This window comes from Clarias gariepinus, chromosome 8, assembly GCF_024256425.1.
Source record: "Clarias gariepinus isolate MV-2021 ecotype Netherlands chromosome 8, CGAR_prim_01v2, whole genome shotgun sequence".
Classification (NCBI taxonomy): Eukaryota; Metazoa; Chordata; class Actinopteri; order Siluriformes; family Clariidae; genus Clarias; species Clarias gariepinus.
Genome location: NC_071107.1, coordinates 6,681,445 through 6,702,943, shown reverse-complemented (window position 1 = coordinate 6,702,943; position 21,499 = coordinate 6,681,445). Strand labels below are relative to the sequence as shown.

General features: G+C 35.8%; 2 protein-coding genes across 4 annotated transcripts; both read left to right on the top strand.

The window, feature by feature from the left end:
* The first annotated feature begins 1,403 nt into the window (after nucleotides 1-1,403).
* On the top strand, nucleotides 1,404-5,168 carry LOC128528840 (group XIIA secretory phospholipase A2-like). 3 transcript variants are annotated; one of them, XM_053501999.1, is made up of 4 exons: nucleotides 1,404-1,700; nucleotides 3,114-3,187; nucleotides 3,794-3,956; nucleotides 4,417-5,165. In XM_053501999.1, the coding sequence occupies exons 1-4, from the start codon at nucleotides 1,472-1,474 to the stop codon at nucleotides 4,527-4,529; spliced, it is 579 nt and encodes a 192-aa protein (XP_053357974.1). In that variant the 5' UTR covers nucleotides 1,404-1,471; the 3' UTR covers nucleotides 4,530-5,165. The 3 variants fall into 3 exon arrangements, with proteins under 3 accessions (XP_053357974.1, XP_053357976.1, XP_053357975.1); XM_053502001.1 differs by having other exon boundaries at nucleotides 1,416-1,461; nucleotides 4,417-5,168; XM_053502000.1 differs by lacking the exon at nucleotides 1,404-1,700 and adding an exon at nucleotides 1,721-1,918 and having other exon boundaries at nucleotides 4,417-5,168.
* Nucleotides 5,169-6,882: 1,714 nt separating this feature from the next.
* LOC128528839 (caspase-6-like) lies at nucleotides 6,883-20,666 on the top strand. The gene is made up of 8 exons (XM_053501998.1): nucleotides 6,883-6,933; nucleotides 7,317-7,364; nucleotides 9,999-10,041; nucleotides 10,135-10,284; nucleotides 11,101-11,177; nucleotides 11,286-11,461; nucleotides 13,569-13,716; nucleotides 18,399-20,666. The coding sequence occupies exons 1-8, from the start codon at nucleotides 6,903-6,905 to the stop codon at nucleotides 18,632-18,634; spliced, it is 909 nt and encodes a 302-aa protein (XP_053357973.1). The 5' UTR covers nucleotides 6,883-6,902; the 3' UTR covers nucleotides 18,635-20,666.
* Nucleotides 20,667-21,499: the final 833 nt, after the last annotated feature.

Here is a 21,499-nt window from a genome sequence, read left to right as displayed (position 1 = left end):
ATAATATAACAAAATGGGCTGAGGGCTATGATCAAAGCAACCTGGTCTTCAATAATGCTGGCCATTTAAAAAAAAAAAAAGAGGCTTTAAATATTTCACTTTTACATTCACAGTCCTGGAATATGCCTGTGCCATCAGGGAAGAGAAACTCCATGTGATAACTTGGTCATTCAGTACCTTCAGGTCATCAGATGATTTTATTGCAACATGACAGTGATCAGTAAGTGACTGATCATAATACTGCCTTCAGAGGCTTGTACAGTGGCCACTATGCATGATGGGTGCATCACTTCATATGCTTTCCTTCTTACCCTGATGCACCCATTGCTCTGAAACAGGGTCAATCTAAACTCATCAGACAACATAACCATTTTCCATTGCTCCAAAGTCTATTCTTTATGCTGCCTATAGCAAACTGCTGCCTTTTACTCTGATGAGTCTTACTGACAAGTGGTTTTCTTATGGACACACAGATGTTTAGCCCCAATCCTGTGTTGTATGTTGTATGGGTTCCTGTGTGTATGGAAACACTCTTACTTTCTCTATTAAACATAGCTTTGGTCTTAACTGTTGTTTTTCTAACCATGCACCAAGCATTTAAGTAATCTCCAATCACATTCATTCAGGATGTTTTCCTGACCACATTTCTTTTTTGAAGTTGATGGTTCAGGGTTGAATAATGTGTTGGACAGCTTTCAGACAGTTGTCGTTTTTGCTTGATGCAGCCCAGTCATTAGACACTTCTGAAATGATGGCTTTTTTTTATTCTTCTTTTTTTTATTATTATTATCATTAAATTATTAAAAATATTTAGAAATTATTTTTTATTAGTTATTTCTAAAACTATTTACCACAAAGCCCAAGATCTGCCCATATAAAATGTACATACATACAGTATATACCTTAAGGTCACAAAACATTTTAACATTTCACCGCATATCACACTGTGTATAGTTGTATACGTGAAAAAGAAAATTTTAATTGAATTTGAATTGAATCTACATAACTTGCTAGCTAGCAACATCAATAATTCTGTGTTTAGATTTTGCCTACTTTACCAGCCACTTAATGCACTAGTGTTGAGGTCATGGCTTAAAAAAAAAAAATAATAATAAAATAAAATAATAATAATTAAATAAGTCTCCTGGGATAGGCTTCAGGCCACCCTGTATGCATATGATGACGAGTGAGTGAGTGAGATGAATGTGACTCCAAGGAATTTTTTTTCTGCTCCACAGAATACATTTAAATAAGTATGTTATAATTTGCTAAAGATTAAAGAACTTAAAATTGGTTTCTGTGCTGTGATTGGATGGTGTGCTGTGCTTGGATGGTGTAAAGTGGTGTGCTGTTCAGTGATTGGCTGCTGTGGTTTGGTGTTTGCTGAAGTAGCATGCCGAAGCAGGAGCATGTGAGAGCTGAAGTAGGAGGCAGTTGAATTTCTCTCAGATTAAGTGAAAGGTGAGTGGATATGAAGCAGATCAGTTTGTCAGCCCTCCTGCTCCTGGCAACATGCCTGTCCAGTGCAACACCTAAAAAGTCTGAATACAAGACATCTGACTGGACAGAGACTTTAATAAACATCAAGGATGGAGTTCAGAACTTATACACTTACTACACATACTTCAAAAAAGTTAAAACTGCTTTGGATTTAATGTTGGGTTCTGATCATCTGTGTGAGTTTAAATGCCCTGGCTCTGGTAAGTAATTCTATCAGAACTTAACTTGGTTTATCAAAGCATGGTAATATTAGATACATTTGTTCTCTGTACAGTTTGTTAGAGACAGCAAAACATGGTTTTGTTTCTGTGGAGAGGTTACTTTCAGTTTCTTTCTCCCATTTTCTGTAACAGTAAATCTATAATTAGAACAAATTATTTTAAGACTCTTATCAAACTCATCTTGCACCTGATCCTGAGTAAGTCTATTTTTGCAATTTATATCTTATGTTTCTCCATCACTAAAAAGTGAAAAACTATCTTTCAGTTTCAGTGTGGTGAATATGACCTTAATAACCACTCTTAGAAATACCTATAATGTATTCCTCCTCACTAGTAAAGGACCTGAAAGCATATCTTTTATCTAGTACTGTACTAGAAATCTAGTAAGCATCTCTAGAACATTGTGTATATGTCTGTGTATGTGTATGTGTCTGTCTATGTTTCTGTGTGTGTGTCATTCTGCCCTGCCTGGGAAAAAAATTATTTATTCATTTATTTATTTATTTTGGACTGGGCAGTGTATTTGTGGTGTGATTTAAAATCTGCTTTAAAAGCAAGATGTGAGCTTTAATGGTATATCAGTGCTTCTTAGGGCCTTATTATGTACCTTCAGTTACACTGCACTACATTACACACTACACTCACACACACACATAAACATACCTCACAATCTATTTCTCAAATAAAACCAGAAACTTCCAATAACTATATTCCTGCATATGATTTAGCTGACATTTTTCAGTAATTCTTTTATTGGAATTATTCTATTTCTAGGCATTAGAATGATATAGATTTTTACATAGAACTGCTTCAATTCAGCAATCAGGTAAAAACAGAAACACTCCCTTCTAAATTACCACATGCTAAACATTGTGCAACAAATAAAATAGAAACTAGCCATTAGTGAGTAAAAGGTCTCTCTAAAGAAACAAGCCAGTATTCGCATCATTTACTCCAAATAAAAATACAAGTTTCTGCAATTTTTCACGAGAAAAAATTGCTAATTGGTAAAAATCCAGGCAAACAGCCTGCCTTCACTGCTTGTAAGTTTTGGTTTTGTTTTCTGTTCAGAAATCCTTCCACACCTACATACAGGTTTCTATAATCAGCCTGTTAAATAAAACAACACAATGCAGTTAGTCATACTGAAGTCAGCCTGCAACTCTGACATGATGTAACATTTTATATTATAATTTTATACTAACATTGTACTAGACAGCAGCAACATAAATCTGCTGCTATGGTGACACCTGTCGGAGGTTAATGGGATTGCTTATAATTAGCTGTGATGAGATCATTCAGGATTTTATATATATATTTCTTTTTTGTTAATATTTTTGGTGTTAATCTGGTATGTGCTTAATTTCATGTTAGAGGTTTTTTTTTTTTAAGGACAAATGCTCTTTCCTCGGCCTGGCCACAACCCATCATCCAATGGATGTGGTACCCCGCTGTTTGTATTTCATGTAAGTTTCAAAGAAACTCGACCTTCCTTGTGAATGTTAGTTACAAACGGATCCAATATTATTATTTATTATTACTTGACTTAGTACACTAGATCAGTGTTTCCTAATGTTTGTCATTTATAACAAATAGATTAAAGGTTTTTCATTTTGTATTAAGGTTTAAAATTCTTATAAATATTTCAGATAAAATATTTATACTTTAAACCTAATAAAAAAAAAGTGATTTAATCAATGTGATATTCTTCATTTATCTTAGTCTTGTATATTGATCAGAGATGTGAAAGTTTTGTCTGGGATGCAGAAGATTTTCACATTTCAGATTTGGCCACAACCTTGGTAACTCTGGGTATAACTGAACTAGATACACCTTAGTGATGGGTAATTGGGTGGTAGGTTTTATCAGAAAATAAACATTCTGTCCGTTTTTTTTTTTTTTCGTTATTTGTGCAGTAATTTGTTTATCCATCCATTCATCTATCTAGGAACCTTTGTAGTCCGACCAGGGTTTGTGGAGGCCAATGGCAACCATTGTATTAATTCCCATTTTGTACGACCATGGTAGGACCTCTGGTCTATTTGTTTATCACACTCCACTTTTGTCTGCAGTTTGATATTAAAATCCCAGCAACAACCAGGTGCTGTAACCAACACGACTACTGCTACGACACATGTGGACGAAAAAAGCGGGAGTGTGATGAGCAGTTCCAGATTTGCTTGAAGAACATTTGTGGGAACCTTCTGAAAGCGCTGGGGCTGGACCAGAATGATGGTAAACACTTCCTAACCTAAAGAAATCAGTTTAAAGGAAAAGGTGAATGTATAAACAGTAATACATATAATAAATAATACATACTTATGAACTCTATTATTCTGTAAATTTAAAAACAAACTGTAGACATGCTCCTCTTGTGAAAAGTAGAATATCACTAATCTTTGTATAGCTGTTATATAGTTTATTATATGGAATCAGTTAAAAAAAAGATTCCTTGGAGTCTTGACAAATGACAAATTGACAGGTGTCACACTGGGTCACACCCAATGATCCATGTACAAACATATCATGATTTTTAACCATTAACAGAGTAATTCAGTCATTAATAAGAGTCTTTGCATTTTTTTTTTATTTTTTTTTTGCTGCCTTGTTTGATTCTGTTTTTAACCACAGACTTGCACCAATATTGTATGTATCACTGTGGCTGTTTTGTTCTTTTGGTTTCTCTCTATATCAGCATGTGATTTACTGGTGAGTCATGTCTTCGATGGCGTCATGCACCTAGGCTGCAAACCCTACCTGGATAGCCAGAAAGCTGCATGTGTCTGCAAGGATAAAGCTAAGCTGTGATTGGACGTGTTTGGGGCTCAGAAACTCCTGACTCCTTTAAGGATCATCTGATGTGTCAAGTCTCTGTTCTAAAAGTCTAACACTCATCATCGTCATCAACATCATCATCAAGCACTCCATAGGATGAATCTGATGCATTAAAACACTGTGTGGAATTGAAACTGGGCTGAGATTAAGACAAATACTAATATATTAAAAGGTATACAGATAATTGAAGAAACAGTTATACCTACAGTATAATGTGTTCTAAAAAGACTTATTTTTGTGGTTCTTACTATTCACATGGTTTATGCCAGCTGTAACTCACAGCAGGTCTGTGTTACATTTAAGACTCCTGAGTGTAAATGCATGATAAATTATATGTAAAGTACAGTATAATATATGTAAATATGTAAAGTTACCTACAGTATAGTATTATCTTTTCTTGAAGCTCACCATGTGATTTTCAAATTCTGCCTTTTCTTTTAACTAGGGTGAATACCTAATAGCTTTTTATGTGTTTTTCTTGGTAATCAGGAAAAGTATATATTTTTAAGGTTAGACTTTTTTGATCCTTGATCTCTCTTGGACATGAAAAAAAGTTCTTTCTGCAGTTGTTTTCTGGTTTGCTTTATTATGTATAGAAAAATAGTAGGTAGAAGTGGATTTCTGGATGGGATATAAATCGGTTAAAATATCTGTGTCCTGTTTTGTTAATTCATTTAGAAAAAGAAGGTGGTGTGTGAGGTTGTTAAATGAGCGCTTAGCTTATAAAGATGCACTATTTGTCAGAATAGTTTCCATTCTGTAAAGATAAAGCTGTGAAACTAAATGGACAAAATATATATTCTCTACACAGACACAAACACACACACACACACACACACACACACACACAGTACTAATAGTATAAGAAGCTTTCAAGACAAACCAGGATTTGTGATTAAAGTTTATATACTATATATATACTGTACAACATTTTTAATTTGGAAATTGTTTGTACATAACGATAAGATTTCTCCCAGATTCCCAAACATTATTATTTTTTTCATTCATACTGTATAAAGATAGTTCTGTATAAGAAAATTATTAATGATTATTATAAAAAGGGACAGTAGATACCACATGAGCCTAGGCAATATTTATTTAGAAAAAAGAATCACACTACGCATACTCATACAGTAGCTCACATTCCCTGGTTTAGAATTATAGCTAAGTCAGCATTATAGCTATAAAACCTTTTTTTTGTCTTGAGCTCCTGACCACAAAGTGTCTGTAGACAGCCAAGCTCTTAGCGGCAGGAACAATTTTAAATGGTACAAATGTTTTAAAGATGGTCATACATCCATGAATGTCAATCCTGGCCGAGGTGGCTCAGAGCCACCCGTTCCATTCAGTGAGTAGAACGCCTGATCCAGCTTGCAAAGAGACACATCTGTCTGTGGGAACTGTACACACAATCATTTATATACATTACTTGTACATTACAGGAACTCAGGCTAAGAGTTATTGCCACATCCCTGTACAGTCCTGACCTTACTCCAAGCCATTTGGGACATTTAATGAGTTCCTGGGAGGCCAGTGTTTCAGATGTGAAGGGGAGATGGCAGTTTAATTATGGCTCCAGGTTGTTTTTTTCCATACTGAGAAAACCTTCTACTTTGATTGTATCCATGCACTAGGTAAACTCTGGGATAAATGCATTAGTGTAGTAGGGGATTGGGTAATGGAAACTGTATCAAGGTCACACCTCAAGACCTTTTTATCTTTTTTGGCATTTAGTACAGTGTAAGGACATTCTCTTTTCCCTGTTTTTTTTTTTTATATATATATATATATATATATATATATATATATATATATATATATATATATATAATTTATTTATTGTTTTGTTTGCTTATTTTATTCAGTGAGGATGTTTTAATTGTTATTTTATTTGGATTTTAATTCTATTTTCTTATTAATGCGTGTTTTTATAGGCTGTTTCAATGTCTGCAACTATTTTAGGATTGTAGCCTGCAGCACTTTGTGTTTTGTGTTAAATGTGCTTTAAATATAAATTTGACTTTAACTAAAGAGGAAAACAATAGTCTAAACTGTGTAATTATATTTGTGCATTATGGTTGTATAAATATGACCTTTAACTTTGTTTGTTAGTTAATGCTCTTGCAATAACCAGAACATGCTTCTGCATGCTGTTGAGAAATTCCACTGAAGGAACACTTCTCCGTATTTTTTTTTTAACAGTAAGGCGGAAGTGCCTTTTTTATCGATATCTGTTTGGCCCAATCACGGCTGAGTATTTTAACCTTTACCCAATCAAAGTAGGTTAGGGGCGGAGATTATGCTTGTCATATAATGGTGTGTTCAACCTCCGCAGGTCAATTCAAGATGTCGAGCCCGAGTAAAGGCAAAGTTTCAGGTAATCATTTCTTTCGCTATTTGTCACTTTTTTCCATTGTTCAGCTTTAAAAATCGTGCGTTTATGTTTATTTTTTTCTAGTTCGTGCTTGTATTTAATTCTAAACATGCGATAATTTGGACTGACATACTTCCTTGTAGAAGTTTTGAATTGTCTCATGAGCTCCTGAGTCATATAATGACATATCATTCTATTACAGCTTATTAATGATAAATATTAATATAGTCCTGCTTAAATGTAGTGCAGACACGCTAAGTCGTCGCTAAATGTTATGAAAAGCATATAGTTCAGGTTTGTGAGCTGAATCATTGACCGTATGAAGCGTTCAAGTTCTTTGTGTTTGTTGCTGTTGTTAAGATTCATGCTGGTGTTTGTTCCTGCAGGTCAGATCAAGACGGATCATGACTCAACACAGCGTCTTGCTCCTACAGGTTGGGTTTCATTTTAAAGCATGCTCTAAGAAGTGTGATAACTGTATGTCAGTAGTGTGATGTGTTGTTACAGAAAAATAATCAACAACAGGGAGGTGAGATAAAGCAGTTAAAGTTACTGATACCAGACCAAGAGTTCTTATTTTTCTAAATACAGCACATCCTGAGTATATAACATATCTTATTCAATCAACAGTCATATGTAAGTGACTACAGCTGTGTTTTTAATTTACTTAAGAATGACACCTTGCACTATTTAATAAAAAGAAAAGTTAATTAATGTTAAAGACACCGATCATTTTTCCCAGATTTTGTTACACCTTTAAAACCTTTTTTTTAAAAAAGTTTAGTGAGTAATTAAATGTAATTCATTCCGTATGACATCAGTTTTCTCACTTAAATACAATAATTTTAAATAATGAAAATGTGTAAATAGGAGTGAGTGTAGTACCACGTGTAGGATTATTAAGAAACAGTGATTATTATTTTATCACCTCATATGCCTCAAAGTCTTAAAACTCAACTTGACAGTCAGTGCCCGAGTTAATTGGCTGCAAGTTTTGACTAATTATTGCTTGTGGTAGATCAGAGGCTTTTAACGCACTATTTTTGTTAGTGTAATCACATAAAAATGTGCTTCTGTTGCACCACTCAGAAGCTTTTGCGCTTAGTATTAAATCGGTTATATCTGAGGCTGATCACCAGTCACGGCCAATCAAACTGAAAAACCATACAATTCTGGTCACTGACTGACTGACTGATTCATCTCTATTAAATATATATATATATGCATTTAGACACATTATGCAAGCATGCATTTTTCCATCATATCTAAACTTAACATCATGTTAGTTAACTCATGTAATACAATATAATTTTAACTGTTTGCATTTTGGGGTCAGTGGCGTAGTGGTTAGAACTGTCGCCTTGCACCTCAGGGGTTCGAATCTTGCTTATGGGTCTGTGTGCATGGAGTTTGTATGTTCTTCCCGTGCTTGGAGGATTTCCTCTGTGTGCTCCAGTTTCCATTCACAGTCCAAAGCCGTGCAGATTAATGCTAAGTGGCGATCCCAAATTGCTTATAGTATGTGAGTGTTTATGTTTTTCCTTGCTACTGTTGCCCTCAGCTTGCTCATCGGGGACTATCTGACCATTTTGATTCATACACATTTACATTCCATGCAAACTTAAATAATTATTTTGATTGTGTAAAGCTGCTTTGCGACGATGAAAATTGTTAAAAGCGCTATACAAATAAAATGGAATTAAATTATGTGTGTGCCCTGCAATGGATTGCCAACCCTCCAGGGTGTACCCTGGCTTGTGCCCCAAGTCTCCTGGGATAGGCTCCAGGCCCCCTGTGACTCTGTATACAGGATAAAGCGGTATACTGTAGCTGATGATGAGTGAGTGAGTGTTTGCATAATGGTTTGTAAATTGGTGGGGTTTACTTTATATTGAATCTGTGACTTAATTAAAATTTCATTAAATTAATTGAAAGTTTATCAATCAGAAAAAACAAATATATTGTGAAAATTTTTTTATTAAACAAATATTTTTTTTATCAATCCACAATGCAAAAAATACAAATGTTCTATACAAAAAATAGATCAGCAGAGAGAAAAATACACACAAACATGTATGCCTATGTATAACCCAGTACAAACATTCAATCAGGCAATACCTGTAAAATTGTAAAATAACATAGAACTGGTACAAGACAAGAAATCGATAGTCTTGTTACGATTTACAAGAACAAACCAAACATGTCTTTCCAGATTGACTGTATTTGAGAAAGTTTGTGTAAATGTAAAATGTGGGGTGATTTTTTTTTTTTTTTTTTTTTTTTTCCGGTTTACAGCTTAACCTCAGTTTGATGCGAACTTCTAGATTCAGTTTTGAACAGAAAGTGCATTACTGTTGGAAGAACTCTAAACACCTTGATGATTTAGACTGCATCAGACGTGTTCATGAATTCTCAAAAACAGCAGCTCTGAAACCAGTGCCATTCACAGTAGCTTGTCACTTGTTCTAATACATATAATTTCTATTGTAATAGCTCATTTGTGCAACTAATTAAAAACAATATTTAATTGTTGATATGGTAAAATTTTCTATAGGGAGATGTTTGTTTAACCATGTTTATTCCTAGACGAAACAGTTTATACTTTGTGGTTTTGTAACATGACAAGCTACATTTTTAAATATTTTTATATCATTTTCAACTATAAAAGAAAAAAAAAAACGAGCGGTGGGTTAGGAAACTCCTGTTTAAAGTGCCTATCATAAGAAGGAACAAGAGAATTTTTTTTCATGGATGTTCCACAAATGTTAATGTAACTCTATACGGATAAAAAATTATGACGTGTCATTATCTATTTTATTATAATTGTAATACTTGGGGAGTTAAAGAGGAAGAAATAGAAGAGGAATAAAATGGCAAACTTGGGCCATGCAGCTAAAAATATTTTTAATAAGAGAAATAAAATAAAACATGCTGTTATAGTAAATTAGTCAGCTCAGGGTGGTAACAGTAACCCTGCTTCATCATCTCACCATATTGTGTTTTATAGTTTACAAATGTTCTGGAAGTGCATGAGTTCTATTTGTAAAACAAGCATGTTACATGTGTAGGGCAGGAAGGAGGCGTGACTGAGACGGACTCTGGGTATGACAGGTAAGATCACGGGAATAATTTTTTTAACTTCTAAAGTAGAATCCTTTCAGTTGTTTTGATCAAGTATGATTGTTTTTTTTCTTCTTTTTCCAGAGCTCTCAGGTTTGATCCTAAGGAGGAGTATAACATGAAGCACAAACGCAGGGGTCTGGCGCTCATCTTTAACCAGGAGACCTTTTACTGGCAGCTCATGTTTAACCCTCGAAACGGAACCAGGGCAGACAAAGAGAACCTTAAAACAAGGTGTTACAAAACAGTAACACATAATAGACACAGTGTTGCACATATTAAAATGCACATCATACCTGTGTAACAGACACTGTTACACAGGTAAAACAGTCACCATAGGCACCATTATGTGATGAGGTGCATTATAGGCACCATAATAATAATTCTGTAACACACATCATAACTCAGCACTGCAACAGGCGTAGCACAGCATAATAGGCACAATGTAATGCACACGCTAATACACTCTCTAACAAAGGATAATAGATACACTGTAACACAGTGTAATAGACACAATAATGCAACATAATAGGCAAACTGAAACAGACAATGTAAAGCACATCACATTGTGCAACACATGTGTAATAGCCCCTGTAAAGTATATTATTATGCACAACGAACACAGTGCAGAGACGCGTTGTAATGCACACTGTAACACAGAGTTACAGATGCTGTTTCACTAACGATAGCACATGGTTTACACACAGTGTTCGAGTGTAACACTCACCACAGTGCTGTGAATTTAAACACACTGTAACATGTAATGATACATCACAATGCACACACCGTAACAACTGAACAATGATGCAGTAATTTTGCCTAACTCGCACTATAAGACACACTGTATAACACACTCCATAATGCACTTTAACACACACACATTGTACCTTACCTGCAGTTACAATTTTGATTTCTGTAAATTTGCAGGGGTTTACATATGTTACATAATGTAGCTTTCATTTTATGAGTTCTGTTTGATTTACAGAAAGTGGTTCACTTTGATGGACATGGGGCTCTGATTAACGCATACAATCTGAACCACACTTTCAGGTTTGAGCAGCTGGGCTTTGAGGTGAAGGTGTTCAATGATCTAAAACAAGAAGAAGTTCTGGAAATCATCAAGGAAGGTATGCGCACAAAGACAGACTCTTTTCCCAGAAACCTACGTATTTATCTACAGTACACTCACTTCCCTGTGGTTTTACTTTCACATTAACAACAATATTTCCCCCCAGCTGCAAACGCTAATCACGCAGATGCTGACTGCTTTGTGTGCATATTCCTGAGCCATGGTGAAGCTGGACACGTTTATGCCTACAACGACAAGATCGACATCCTGGAAATGACGTCTCTGTTCAGAGGAGACAAATGTCATAGTCTGGTGGGAAAACCGAAAATCTTCATCCTGCAGGTATTAAAAAAAAAAAAAAAAACTCATGATGTTCTGTAGCAGTTCTGCAGAATAGTTTTAGCTATGCAGTCATCTAAGGGCCTTTTTGGTAAAAAATGAGTATCTATGACTAGTTTTGATCATTGTGTAGACAGTCCTGAGCTTTACTGAGCATCTAAACTAATGGTCATGTGATTTTTAATGTCCCATGATCTTTATGAGGTTCTTTTTTTTTTTTTTTTTTCCTGTTATTGCATCTGCAGTGCTAAGACTGAATAATGACTGGATTTCCCCATGGACTTTATTCCCCATGACTCTCCTTTTCTTTGTAAGCAGGGAGGGGGTAATCTTAAGTGAACCTTCTGACCTAACCGACTTTGTAGATCAAAACCATTAAAATCACACAAAAGTACCTTAACTTACCTTATGTCTGTGCAAACAGTAACTAGATAAGTCCCACTAGGATAACACCAACTTTTACCTAGCTTCTGCATCGGAGTAAATTAACAGGAATGCCAAAGCCTGGGTGCAACCATGCCAAAAAAAAAAAGCTTTTTTTAATACTATTATATGTCGTAATACATTGGATTGATTAAAACATTTACATTCTTAGTATGTAGTAACTCAGTAGTACTCAATAGTCATAAAAGTTATACAGTGCAATGATTACGAGCATAATTTGTTCAGGAAGCGGGCTCGTATTCCAAAACACTCGTAGACCAACTTTAATTTTTCCATAAGAAATAATGGAAACTCAAATTATTCGTTCCACAGCCCAAAAAAATAAATACATAAAAATAATTAATACAAAATATAAAGTAACAATAAAACAAATTAAAAATTGATTTTTAACTTTCTAATGAGACTTTTTTACACAGTAAACCTATCTCCTCTCTTATTTGAATTTCACATAAACACACATTAACAGAAAGACTGTTTTGTCTGAAAAAGTAGCAAGAAACATTGTTAATGACACTTGTGTGAGCCCTTAATAACGGAATTACTGCTGTAAAACAAACAAACAAATGAACTTGCACTTTACCTTTGAAAAGACAGAGCAGTGTTTCTGTGAAGAGCAGAGAGTGTGCGTGTGTTTGTGTGCGTGTGTGAAGCAGAGAGGGGGTGCCACACACACACACTAAAGGCGAGAGAGTGTGTGTGCGTGTGTGAAGCAGAGAGGGGGTGCCACACACACACTAAAGGCAAGAGATAGTGTGTGTGTGACCCGGGACGGTGTCAAATTATGCGCACATACACACAACAACAGAGGGAGAAAGAAAATGGATTTTTTAAACTTCTAATGAGACGTTCTTTTGCTTTACACGCTACACACACACGTGTTATAAGAAACAATACACGCGCACTGTACACACGCACTTACAAACACAAAATAAAATATGTTTTACCCACACATGTGGTCATAGTGTTATAGTAAACAGTGCACGGATGTTGATTATACCAGTGAGAGACGAGCACTAAGACCCAGCAGGGGAAACACTCACAAACTGCATTACTCGCAATCCGAGGTTTCACTGTATTATCTTCTATTATAATAATAATAATATCTTAGCTTCTACTATAACTACCTACTACTTGCATTTACAATCCTAAATTACCATTTTAATTATAAACCTGTAGTACAAGAAGTAGAAGATAATTTAGAAACCTGTTTCTGTATCCACCACTATTATCACACAACCTTCTGGTTGGTTTGCCACTCTCAGCCATGCCAGGAAAACACCTCAAATTATTGGACAAATAACTGTATGGTTAGCCATCTAGGACAAGAGCAGAACTTTCTTTTTATAGACAAAAGTACAAAAGCACATACTTAGCCTAGCATGTAAAAGCTAACCTAGAAAACTAAATATAACCTGGTGGTTACAGACAAATGGCTGTCAATCATGCATATCCGTTAGAATATTAAGCCACACCCACCAGTACAGCCTTAAAAGAGTTTTTAATAAATATACATTTGGCATTCTAAATATTGCAGCTTTTTATGTTATTGTTAAATATAACAGTAATATAATATATTATATATTGTTAAATATAGCAGTATTCTCTTGTCATGTAGTAATAACTTTATATGTTCATTGTGTAAAAATGCATATTTGGGGAATGACAGGCATGCCGTGGGGACAAACACGATGAACCAGTGACTCCCATGGACATGGTGGACAGCAGAATTGAAAATGAGGTGGTGGTGGATGCCGGTGTGGTTCAAACACTCCCCGCAGGGGCCGACTTCATCATGTGCTACTCAGTAGCCGAGGGTGAGTGCAGAAACATTCAGCTTACTCTTTCTATTACGGTAAGCACTTTATTATACTCCTTCTAATTTATGGGTGCAAACAGTCTCATTAAATGAAATATGCTGAACTTGATGTGATTTTTACAGGAATGTAATGAAATTTGAAAGTAGTAGGTCTATAATTTTAATGTTATATAGGGGAAAAAAGGTTTGGGTTAAAGTCATGAGAATTTGGATGAATAAATGGACCACGGGTAAAAAAGTTCACTAGCTCCTGAGCTCATGTGTTATTCTTAAGATAATGCAAATTCTGCAAAATATTATTCCTATTGGCAAATTATAGAAGATATAATCGGGGGGGAATTTTGGATAAAAAGAGAATTTTTTTTTTTGGTCATTTAGTCTCTGTACACAACCACACTGAATTAAAAAAAAAAAACACTCAAGTTCTTTAATTCAAGGGTTTCGACAAAAGTGTGGCATTACCCATACAAAAATTGCAACCTTTTTCATACAGTTAACCCCATTTTGGGGGTCATAGATAACGGAACAAATGGCTAATGAGCAGTTGCATGGCGAGGTACTGTATGGCCTGTTCCTCTGTGACTAATCAAGCAGGTAAAAGACCTGGAGGTGATCCTGAATGTTACATTTGCATTTGCATTTGCCTTTGGGTAGCTGTTCACCCAAATGCTCAACATGAGGCCCGTAGGGTGTTTATGCAAGTGAAGGAGGCCATACTTAGGCTAAATACAACAAAATAAACCCATCAGAGAGATAGCAAAAACACTGGAAGTGGCCAATACAACAAGTGGCTTTTTTTTATATATATTTTTTTAAATTTATTTATTTATTTATTTATTTTTTCCCCGATTTTCTTCTGATTTTTAGTTGTATCCAATTCCTCCCCGTTACTAGGGGGCTCCCACATCAAGCTGCTACTACCACTCAGTCGGGTGTAGTAGCAGCTTGATGTGGGACTATTGATTCAATTCAATTCAATTCAATTTTATTTGTATAGCGCTTTTAGCAATTTTCATTTCTATTGTGTTTCCTCCGACCCACGTGACGTCACTGACCGCATCTTTTTGAACTACTGTACTTGCTCACGCATCATTGGGGGCGGCGTAACACTCGGAGGACAGCGCTGTTCGCTACTTCTGCTTGCAAGAGCTCACAGACGCCCCTGATTGGCTGTAGAGCCATCATTAATGTGGGAGCCCGAAGTACCTCTTCTTTCCTCCCATGTGAAAGAGCTCGGCCAATCAGCTCTCTCTAGGCCTCCGGCTGTGAGAGGTTACAGCATCACCCAGGGATCGAACTTGCGATCTCCGGATGATAGGGCGAGCACTTTACCACTGCACCACTCGGAGGCCCAAGAGACAGCTTTATAAAGTAAATACAGATGCTTCACAACAAGGTGCCAACCATTCATAACACTCAAGAACAGAAAGGCCAGATTAGACTTTGTCAGAAAGGTTGGCAGATTTTTTTTGGACTGATGAAATAGTACTGGTATAACTGGTATACTAGTACCAGAAGAATGGGAAGAGAAAAGTAGGGAGAAACAAAGAAACGGCTCATGCTCCAAAGCATTCCACATCATCCGTCATACATAGGAACAGTAGAGTTATGTCATAAGCATATAACAGTATAGCTGCCACTGCCAGAATGGCAGAATATTCAATTCAATTCAATTTTATTTATATAGTGCTTTTAACAATGGTCATTGTCTCAAAGCAGCTTCACAAAAATGAAAAATTCATTAAAAATAAATAAATAAATAACTAATAATAAATAATAATAATAAATTGTGTATGTGTGAGAAAAATGTGTCTAGATAATAATGAGATGAATGAATGAAATGTCTCTGATGAGCAAGCCAAGGGTGACGGCGACAGTGGCAAGGAAAAACTCACTGAGATAACAGATAGAGATGATATAACATCATGTGTGTTATGCAGCTGAAAGTACAATATAACAGAGATTCTTTAAATTAACATGAAGTCCAGTTCAGCATAGGGATGAGTCAGTAGGTGCAGAGGGCAGATGGGGACTGGATCACTGGGACCACAGGAGCAGGATGTGTAGCTCCAACCATCATAGAGCAGAATCCAGCTGGAGCTGGTCCTTCTCTGGATGTCTCAGGATCCTCGCAGGGCTGGCCTTTGTCTACTGAAGCTGGTACAATCCAGATGCTTCGGGATGGGTAGAAAAGTACAAAACAGATGGAGAGAATTAGCGTAGTTGCCATTCAGGATAGATGTACTGAAGTATGAAGTTATGGGATGAGTTACGTGTATGCCAGATTAAAGAGATGATCTGAATAATGACCCAAAACATACAGTCAGAGCTACCAGAGAGTTTCAAAAGGCAAAGAAGTGATATTCTTTATTGACCAAGTCAGTCATCTGCTCTCAACCCAATAGAGCATGCTGGTCACTTACTGAAGACGCGCCTGAAAGCAGAAAGACCCACAAACAGCAGAAGCTGAAGACAAGCATTTAGAGGGAGGAAACTCATCATTTCGTAGTGTCCATGGGTTCCACTCAGACACTGACTGCAAATGATTTTCATCTAAGTATAAATAGAAATTCTTATGTTTGTAATTTTTTTTACTCTTATTATTTATGAAACTCTCAAATGGGAGTGTGTATGAGAATAGATGTAAGTCCTGAATGGTTAATACCACAATTAAATTAAAGCTCAAACCCCTTCAATTAAAGCTTAAAGTCTTGACTTTGCTCACATCTTGAGTAAAGAGGCCAATGCCAGAAACATAACTTCAATACAAAATGTGTGGACCTGACTGTAAATACTATAAATAAGGACAAAGGTTAGATCAGGTGTGGTTTGTACTTTATGCCCATATTTTCTTTCAGGTTAATGATTACTTGTCCTCATCTGCAGTGAGTTTATATTTTACCATTTTGCCTGTCTTTGAAGCATAAGGCAACACATAGGGATCACTAACCGTTGTCTTGCTTCTGTGTCTAATGATCTGTCATCATTAGACTTTTCCTCTATTTTCAGCTCTTCCTAAAGTGTTTATGGAAATTTGACCAAACCTTTACAGAACCTATACAAGTAAGCACAGATGTGCAATAGCTACTTCATTTTTAGCAGCAGCATGTTCAACACGCAGACGACACATGCCTTTTTTGAAACACTAATGACATTCTTTTTAAACCATGTGAACACCTGCATAAGTTTTAGTACAGTATTTACTATGGTATGCTGAACATGTGAACCACATTGAGACCAGTCTGTCTGGTAAAACCAGTACAGGCTTTATAGAGAGTCCCCTGGGGAAATTAAACATTGACAGTACATCCTGAATAGTCACAATTATGTGGATCAGTGTTTATACTGTGGTAAATTTAAATACATTTGTGCAGGTTGGATTTGAATAGAGTTCATTGGAGTTGTGTGAGTTTGAGTAGATGAATTTGAATGGATTGGAGTATGTTTGAATGGATTCGATTTGTGTAGATTTGAGTGGATGTGGGTATACGGAGTGAAATTTGATTGGTTTTAGTTTACTGTAAGTGGATTGGAATTGAGTGGACTGGTTTGGATTTAATGGCATGGATTAACATAAATACGAGTGGATTGGGTTTGAACGAAGTGTATTTAAGTGTTTTAGATTTAAGTGGATTGGATTTTAGAGAATCTGGAACTTCATGAGGTTTTAACGGGTTTGAGTAAAGTGGACTGTACTTGAGTGAAGTGGAACATTAACATCCTCAGTTTTCATGATGCTCAGCATAAGATTTATGCAATAGTACATCTTGGTAAATTTGTGCAGGTTGGATTTGAGTACATTGTGTTTGTGTGGTGTGAATTTGTGTAGATTTAAGTTTAGTGGATGTGAGTAGATTATATTTAATTGAGTCCAGTTTAAATGGATTGGATTTCATTGGATTGGTTTGGGTAGATTAGATTTGATTAGATTGGTTTGAATGGAGTTGATTTTTGTGGTGTGGAGTGGATGAGAGTGAATATTTGTAGATTGGTTTTGAGTGGATCTGATTGGAATGCATATGGGTGGATTGGATTTAGTGCTACACAGTTAATCACATAGAAGTCGAAATCACGGTATGGTGCAGTTTATTTTAAGTAATATAGAGTCAGACTCATGCTAAAACTGTCCAATCAAAATCCTAGTAGTTTGTGTGTGTATGTGGTTTTGCTGACTACAAAAGACTTTTTGTGCTTTTTAAATATTAATACAAGCAATTATTATAAAGCATTTGCCGGCATCATGCTGAATAAGAAAATGAAATCACAGATGCTGCCACCTGTTACTTAGCAAAAGTCATGTTGTAAAAGGCGGATTTTAGAAACTAATAAACACCTGGGACCGGAAATATCATTTTGCGTTCATGCAACTACTTCTAGGGCCTTTTTTTGCTTTTAATCTATATAAATAGGGGTGAATACTGAATGATTCATTTAATAGTTAAATATTGCATTTTAAATTACACTTACATTATAATAATATAATAATACAGTAATAAAAGTACATTTTAATTAAATCGTGCTGCCCTAATTGGATTGGGTTTAAATATAGTGGATTCCCCCAAATAAGAAGTTGAAACTCTATAGTAATATATGCAATACAGGGAAAAGCAGATTGTGGTAAATATGTAATATGACATTATGGTTATGTGCTGATACAAATATGGATGTCCTCCCATACAGGTTTCTACTCGCACAGGGAGACAGTGAATGGTTCCTGGTACATTCAGGACCTGTGTATGCTACTAAAGGAGTATGGCTCCTCTCTCGAGTTCACCGAGCTTCTCACTCTCGTCAACCGCAAAGTGTCTCACCGCAGCGTGGGGGTCAGCAAAGACCCCTCATCTATCGGCAAGAAACAGGTGCCCTGCTTCGCCTCCATGCTCACCAAGAAGCTCTACTTCAGGTCCAAGCAATGAGATTACATTTAGACACACACACACATGCATGTAGTTAGGAATTCTGATTTAGAAACAGCAGCATATATAGGTACAGATGAACAGTCACAAGGTTTACACAAGGTTTTTTTAAGGTGTGCAAAAATTATATGCATGTAGAGTGATGGAAAACTTGCTTTCTTAAAGGTCTGGGCTGTATCAGGGGACTAATAACAGTAAAGGCTTATCTCAGGGAATTAATGAAAAGATTATTTTGGGAAACCAATTAAAATTGAGGGTTATCTCACTGGGACAAAGAAAAGTCAGTGGCCATGCCCGGCATCTAACAAAAAATGCAGGATCAAATTTAGTTCGTTGGGGGGTGTTAGGATAGGTAACCACTCAAAATGGTGCATTATCTCAGGCTTTTATTGACAATGTATGTTTGCTTGCAAAACTTATTAGTGCATTTGTGTGAAAATGGATCGCTCTTTAAAACTTTATATTGGGGGGGGGCTTGGAAAATTAAAGGGCTATCTAAAGGGGGCCAATGAAAATGGCAGGTTATTTAAAGGGGACCCATAAAAATTTATTGTTTATAAAGGGGTCTATTGAAAATGGATGCTTATCTATAGGGACTAATGAAAACGGAGGGTTATTTAAATGGGACCAATAAATATGGGCCGTTTATATTAAAGGCTTTATGAAAATCCAAGGTAATGTAAAGTGACTAATTATAGTAAGTTGCAATTTTAAAGGGAGAGCTCTAGGAAAAGAAATGAGTTAAATATGTACTAAAGACATCATGACCTTAGATAAGTAGGACTGCAGAAGTTTCATGAGTCTCAGCTGAACTTTGGGCATTTTTGCACAGAATGAAGATTGTGGCATTTCCGTTGACAAACTTCACAGTTGGTGTGCAAGTATGAAAATTTATAATCACCAAGATCTAAGATCATTAAGACATAAAAAAGGGGAAAAAAACTATCCCCTTAATTTCAGGGACCAAACAAAGAATGCATTAAAAAACCTGTAGTGTATAAAGGAGCTAAAAAAAAAAATTTAAAAAAAAAAAATTAAAATTAATACAGCCACCATGTAATGTGCTGCTGGAATTCTTGGAACTGGAAACTTGATCACCACGTGTTTTTATGAACAAAACGGCAACCGGTTAATCAGATGAAACCAAAATAAATTATGTTTTGTCTAATACAAACTTAAAACTTAATAAAGTAAGGAACAAAATGAAAGAAACTACTGCTAAATATATCTAATTTTGCATCAAAATTTTAATTCTGCATCATAGCATTAGAATCAGTTGTGTTTAATCTTTCTGGACCTTTGGGGAACATAGCTGGTGCTGGTGTTGGTCTCAAAAAACACTTTTAATTAATTTCAAGACTCTTGAATTAGATTTCTTGAACCAGAAGAGAGAGTTTCTCTTTAAAGCAATCTACAGAGACACTACATGTATTTGTAGATCTGTGGTTTGTAACAGCTCACATACATCATGTTTTATGTACTTGATTCTACTAAATATTTTGTTATCATACCTTGGGGAAAGCAAGGTATGATAGATTAGATCAGAAGAGATTATGGATGTTACTTTTATTGTTTGCTATGTTGGAACAGTCAGCAACAACACACTTCCCTTGCTATCAGTAAAGAGGATCTACAAAAATAGCTTTTTTTGCACAGATGTCACCTTCTGGTCATCCATAAACTTTTAGAAAAATTTCCCCTGTTTGGTCAATTTCACTTCTCTTGCACACATGGTGAATTTCCATGGCATTTGTGTTGATAGTAAACCATGAACATTTACAAAGAAATGCAGGCATTACCTGTTTAACAAGTTTGAGAGGATGCTCATTTAGAGAACACAGAAATGAGCTGGGGATTTCTCTGACATGGAAATAGGAAATGATTTTACAGAACAGAGATTGATTCCTGTAATTTATATTTACTGCTATTTATTGTGTAGATGCTTGTAGATCTGAGAAGTGAAGCAGAATTCAGTCTGTCTGAATTTTAAGGAATACGGGACATGACTTGGTCAAACTTATTTAAAGTAACCACACGGGAAACAAGTGTTTTTTCTTTAAGTCTGTACCTGTACTTTTTGTTCACAGAACACAAAGTCAGTCTACAAGTGAAAGTGCTCTAATTTTAATTTAATCAAAATGTAATTGAAGCGTATAAATAGCAGTGTACTGGTGCATGGAGAAGTGGGGATATTAAAAATTGATCCCTATACACTCTGACTAAGGTTAGGGACTGAGAGGGTATGGATGCTGGGCTGTGGTTACCTGAGCTGCTTTCATCTAGCAGCACTGAAGTAGCATAATATGGTAGTTCTCTTTATCTTCCCTGTTAATTTGAGTATTTAAATTTTCCACAAGAGGCTATATTTCAGTTTGTGTCACAGTGGACTGACAGACAGGTGGCAACAAACAATTCTTTTTTTTTTTTTTTTTTTTTTACAGTTTGGCAAAGCAAAAGCATGTCCCACTCATGCTTTTGATTGGCTTAACATGCTTTTGATTGGCTTAAATGCTCTCATCAATCATCATTCCTCCCTAAAAGTAACCAAACCAACGAACAAATGCGAAACAAATCTGGGGGTCTAGGAACCTGTAAATAATAATTATCCACTGAGCATATCCATTGACGCATTCTTTCCAACTTACACTGAACATTAAAGTGTCTATAACGAACATCAGGTTTATCATGGTCCTGCATCAGAAATAACCCTGTGAGCTGCCTGGTGAAAGATAATCAACTGATAAATGGCCAGCAGGTTTAAGTACCTTGGACCCCATTAGTCGTCCACTCTGATGTGAAAAAGCATCATGGTAACCCAAATTTTATCTTGATTGGACTTAAAGTTCCTGGGAACCAGCTATTTAA